Genomic DNA, 6,000 nt, shown 5'->3' on the forward strand with positions numbered 1-6,000 from the left:
TAAATATTCCTAACATAAGGAAATGATAAATGTTTGAGGTTGCAGATTGCTGATTACCTTGATTTGCTCATTTCATATTGTACATATGTATAAATATGTCACATTTATTTCATAAATATACAAAATCATCATGCATCAATAAAAATTTTAAATGGCCATTACCTTTTTTTAAAAATATATTTTTTTTAGTTTTACATTGATACAATATCTTTATTTTGTTTTTTTATTTGTATGTGGTGCTGAGGATGGAACCCAGGGTCTCTCATGTGCGAGGCGAGCGCTCTACCTCTGAGCCACAACCTCAGCCCCAAAATGGCCATTATCTTGAAGAATCGCTAAAATACAGAAAATAGAAAAATTGATGGAGAAAATAGCATAAAAAATAATAATAGAATCAGCTTTGTCTTTATGATATATTATATATTGGTGCCTGAGATCCCAGAGGTAAGCCTCATTTGGAGTGTTTCATTAAAGAACTGCCTTCAGAACAGATGGAAAAGCTGGAGCAGATGGAAAGCACACCGCCCTCCCTGTGGCTTCCCTGAAGAAGAGCAGCTGCCAGCATGACTGCCAATGGCAAATCTCCTGAAAAGAGTCATGACCTGGGACAAAAGCAAGACAGAGGTCTGGGATTGCAGCTCAGCCATAGAATGCTTGCCTAGGCACCTGTGGGGCACTGGGTTCCATCCTCAACACCACATAAAAATAAATAAAGTAAGTTATTATGTCCATCTACAACTAACTTACTAACTATAAAATATATATGTATTTACAACTAACTATATAATATATGTGTATTTGTGTGTGTGTGTGTGTATATATATATATATATATATATATATATGTATATACATATACAAGAACAAAAGTGAGACAGAAACTGAGGTATCTCCAGACCAGATATCTTCATACCAGATGCAGTATAGGAAGCAGTGGCAAGGTAGCTATGTCAGGAATGAAAGGCACTGAATGTACCTCTCCCAGAATGCAGTTCTCTTAACTAACAATTACAGGGGCCTCCCAGGCTGTATAACACACTAGGAGAAGGTTTCCAGCCAATTCACCTATCTGCTGAAAAAAAGCACTCACTCACTCATTCATTCATTCATTCATTCACTCATCTGTCAGGTTTCTACTGTGTTGCTCCCTCCAGCAGTAGAGAAGACAAAAATATATGTCCTCAGGGAGCTTATCATTGAGCAGGAAGATCAATAAGTTAATAAATAAAATAAATAGCATGAAAGATGGTGAGACAGATGGAAAAAAAAAGAGGGCTCCCTTTTAGGGGAAGAGTTTATTCGTGGAATAGATCTACTCAACTGCAGAAAAAATAATCCCACTTTATATAAACCAACCTTGTTCTATATTCCCAAATATGATTGGGCAATCAATAATTGCCAGATATGATGGGAAAGTCAACATCATGAAAGAGAAAAGCCAATTGAATGAACAGGATAACCCACCATAGCATGAAGAAAACTCAATGTAAAATTTTAAATTATTACTATCCACTTCTCCCTTTCTCCTCCCCACTGGGAAAAGAAAAGGCATTGCCTACATAAAATAGGTATTGGCTATTACATTGTTAAAAAAAAAAAGAGGAATGAGAATGTATTTTGAAAATAAAAAATACCATATTGAAGTAAAAGGAAGTAATAGATACCCGGAATTTTAAAAAATTAGCATGGATGAAGACCAAGTTGGTAAGCTAGAAGACAAAGTTAATATTTTTAAGAATGCAGAATAAAAATACAAAGAAAGAAAATATGAATAAAATGTTAAGAGATATGAAGGGAAGATGCCAGAGGTTTCACATTCACCTAAGAGGAGTTCTAAAAGGTTAAAAAAAAAAAAGAAGACTACTATAGAAAGGAAAAAATTGTCAAATAATTAATGGAAAAATTTCCCCAGAGCTGAAGAAAAGTCATGAATCTCTTTCCGAAAGAAATCACTAGATGCTCAGAAGAATGAACACAAGGCCTGTGGGAACAGAGATTTATATTTACAAAGTCATATAATTGGAAGTGCTAGGAGGTTTTTAATTTTTGGAATCTACCTATATAAAAACTTGTGTGTCTATATATATATATAGATGGATAAAATTTTATAAGGCTCAAATGTGTGAAAATAATGGGAAGAGCTACAGTTTGGAGGTACAAGAGGAAGGAAAGGATGGAAAACAAGAGTGAAAACATTTTTTAAAAATTAAAAAAAAAAGAAAACAAGAGTGAGTACAGATTGCCCTCACCTTTTACAATAATAAAAATATTACCTAAGATGATGAGTAAAAATATAAATTTCTGCATACTACTGGCTTTCCACCTTGACTGTATGTTAGAATGATCTGGGAGCTTTAAAGTGAATCATGTGCAGACAGGATTAACAACCACTTTAAAGTTATAAAGACAACAACTAGAAGAATGAAAAATTGCTAAGGGGATTGCTTCTAGGGAGTAGAACAATGAAGTTCTAAACTATTTTAATTGTTTTTATTGCAGAAAAGATGAGAAGAAGGAGGGGGAGAAGGAATTCACCATGGAAGTTGAAAAGGGTTTCTCATCCTTGGCATGACTGACATTTGGGGGTGGAGAACTCTTTGTTGTGGGAGGTGAGCCTGTGTCCTGCAAGATGTTTAGGAGTATCTCTAGCCTGCGATCCATTAAATTCCAAAATAGCACTCCTCCCAGTCATGAAACCAAAATCTCCAGACATTGCCAAGTGTCCCCTGGAGGGCAAAAGAACTCTTGGGTCGAGAACCACTGGAGTAGAAGAATAATCGTGTATTAGACAATTGCTTGAACTGCAAAGAAATCTCCAGGATTTGGACTGACAGTATGGTACACTATGTGACTTTAAGAATCTTTACTCAGTACTCAACTTTTAATTGAAATTAAATGTACACATTTTAATCAGAACACCAGAGGGGAATATATCAAGCCTTTCCTTTTGGACACTCAAGCTTTGGGATTTACTTTCAGCTTTAGAATAACAAAATGTCCAAGCAATTAATCCTTTACAAAAAGTTGCAGGACCTCATGGCAAGCAGCCAGAATCTTGCCGATTTCTTTTAAACTTCAGAAAACACTTTTCTCATACTGAATAAAATAGAGGAGACCCAGCCAAACAACCCTGGGCTGTAGGCCCAAGTTCACTTTAGTTCAGCAAATATTTGAGAATCAATTACATGTTCTAGGAATAATAATGTTAGTAAAACAAAGACCAGATTTCTTAAATGATACATAAATAATTTAAGTAGAAATGCATTTTTAAAGAAAAGGTTTTGTTTTTTGTACTTTACAGGATTGTATCAAAATCCAATTTTCTAAGTTGCCCAAATGGTAGCCATGAGAAACATGTAGCTATTGAGTTCTTAAAAATGGGCTAATCCTATAACCATATGACTCAGTTAGACCACTCCTTGGTATTTGTCCTAAGGAATTAAAGTCATTGTACTATAGTGATACATGCATACCAATGTTTATAGCAGCATAATTCACAATAGTCAAAGTCTGGAACCTACCCAGGTGTCCATAATGATTGAATGAATAAGGGAAATGTGGTCTATATACACAAAGAAATTTTATTCAGCCATAAAGAAAAATGAAATTATATCACTTGCATAAAATGGATAAAACTTGAGAACATTATGGTAAGTGAAATAAGGCAAACACATAAGGTCAAGAGTTGGATGTTTTTTTCTCATATTTGACAGCTAGAGAGGAAAAAGGAAAAGAAGGTGGGGAGAGGGGACCAAAAAAATCATGAAAATCAAAGGAAGATCAGTATAGGAGAGGCATCAAGGAGTGGGAGGTGGGAGGGAAAGGGGAAGTGCTGGGGAGTGATAATTGGCCAAATTATAGTTATATTGTGTGCATGTATGAATATGAAACAACAAATCCCACCATTATGTACAACTATAATGTACTAATAAAAATGTGGAAAAACAAAGTACATAATACAAAGATAAAGTACCTTAGGGAAAAAAACCCTAAAATACAATAAAATAGAACATATTCAAAATTAGATTTTAAGTAAAATATCAAAATTAATTTAACCTATTTATATATTTTTAATTATAGGTGGACACAATATTTTACTTTTATGTGGTGCTGAGGATCAAACCCAGTGCCTCACATATGCTAGGCGAGCACTCTACCTCTGAGCCACAATCCCAGGCCCCAATAATACCAACATTTTACACATATTTGGGTCTTCTCTTTTTGTTGAAATCTAACAAGGGCAAATTCTATTCATATCCCTATAATGCTATCAATAGGGCTATATGGAGGTATTTGGGCCATGGTGAATTGAACTTGATTACAGGTGACTTACATTTACATCCTGGGTTGACCACATACTGTATAATCTTAAATTACTCAACTTTTTGTGAGCCTTAGTTGCCTCACCTGTAAAAGGGAACTAATGTCATTTCTCATACACATAGCTGGTCTATATTAACAACAATCCTAAAAGTGCCTTGTTGAATCTATAGTTGAAACTTAAATAGAAAAGTCTTTTTAAAAATTTTCTCTTATTTTACTACCTATTTATTTATGGGTACTGGGGATTGAACCTAGGGACACTTAATATTGAGCTACATCACCAGCCCTTTTAATTTTTTTTTTTTTTTATTTTGAGATAGGGTCTCCCTAAATTGCTAACTGGCCTCAAACTTGTGATCTTCTTTCCTCAACCTCTTGAGCCACTGGGAGCCACTGCCCAGTTAGAAGAGTCTCTTGAAGCTCTTGGCTTCAGGGTTCAGTCATAATAATTTGAAGATCTCTGTTCCCTGTGGGGGTAACGAACCAATTTTCAACCTACAGAAAAGTTCTTCCCTGACAAGGGCATAACTGTAAGATGAATCATCTGGGACCAGCTAGATGTGACCACAGAAGGTTTCTCTTAACACCTTAAGAACAGAATTATTCTTCACAATTGTGTGGTGTTACCTGCTTCTGGATAAATATGAATTCACCTGATCCTACCAGCAAACCTCAAATATTTGAAGAAACTACGTTCTAGAGAAGTACTACAGGAAGAATAACAATGATAACTAGTAGTATTTACTTGAGTTAAGGGACTTCTGAAGTACCTAAAATGCATAGAAGGAATAGGGATTTTGATTGTTTTTTTTTTTCATATTTTTGTCAACAGAATGTAAAAAAAGTGTGTCTCTGCATTTGGTTGTTTAAAATATTTTGGTAACATGTTAATCCATTTAAAAAATTAAAATGAAATACACTTTAACATTTTTTTATATGTGCCAAGTTCCTGCAGGAGTTTGGGGCAGGATCCAAAGGCTTCAACAAAAAGTTAATATGGAAGAAAAAGTTTCAGAAAATTTGTACTAAGTACAGAACAAACCCTAAAAATTTATTTAGCTAAATGCCAAACTTACTTTGTTTCTTGAGTAAAACCAACGAGATTTTAATGTTAATTCAAACTGCTTCACGGTTGGATTGTGAAGTTTTACCCTCATTTAACTTTAATTCCACTTACTAACTATGCGCAATTTAAATTTACCATATCTAAAAATTGTTTATTAATTAAAAAACAATTTAAAAGTTTCAAGTGAATTAAAAATTCATGTTATATTTCTAAGAATTTTACTCACAATGGCCACAGGGTCATTGCTGCGGGTTGCAGCCAGGCTGAACTTCTTTACATGAGTGTTGGTCTCCAGAGCCTTTGCAAATTCCTTCAAGGTTGGAATCGGAATGTTCTAAAACAGAGAAGACATTGCTAGCTGATTGATAAACCATTCTACAACACACTACCCTCAAGTTAAAGTCCTACAACTTCTTTTTTGTTTTGGTGCAGAGATTGAATCAGGGCCTTGTGCTAAGGACATATTCTATCTCTGAACTAGCACCCCGTACAACTTGTAAATACCACTTATGTTTCTTAAATTGTCATTATTATTATTTTAAATACCATGTATGTTTAGATAGCTAGATAACGTGATAACCCCTTGAAAAGGGGTTCATGTCCCATTCTTAG

General features: G+C 34.5%; 1 protein-coding gene across 6 annotated transcripts in view; it reads right to left on the reverse strand.

Moving 5' to 3' along the window:
* Positions 1-6,000, reverse strand: part of Tmod2 (tropomodulin 2) — a 56,868-nt gene that overhangs the window by 22,229 nt on the left and 28,639 nt on the right. For all 6 annotated transcript variants that reach the window (XR_013438780.1, XR_013438779.1, XM_005316576.5 and 3 more), the window contains exon 7: positions 5,615-5,722. Coding sequence is in view for 4 of the 6 variants with exons in the window: in XM_005316576.5 (XP_005316633.1) it covers positions 5,615-5,722 (108 nt within the window). In the remaining 2 variants the exon portion in view is untranslated. The remainder of the gene's footprint in view (positions 1-5,614; positions 5,723-6,000) is intronic.

This window comes from Ictidomys tridecemlineatus, chromosome 5, assembly GCF_052094955.1.
Source record: "Ictidomys tridecemlineatus isolate mIctTri1 chromosome 5, mIctTri1.hap1, whole genome shotgun sequence".
Taxonomy (NCBI): Eukaryota; Metazoa; Chordata; class Mammalia; order Rodentia; family Sciuridae; genus Ictidomys; species Ictidomys tridecemlineatus.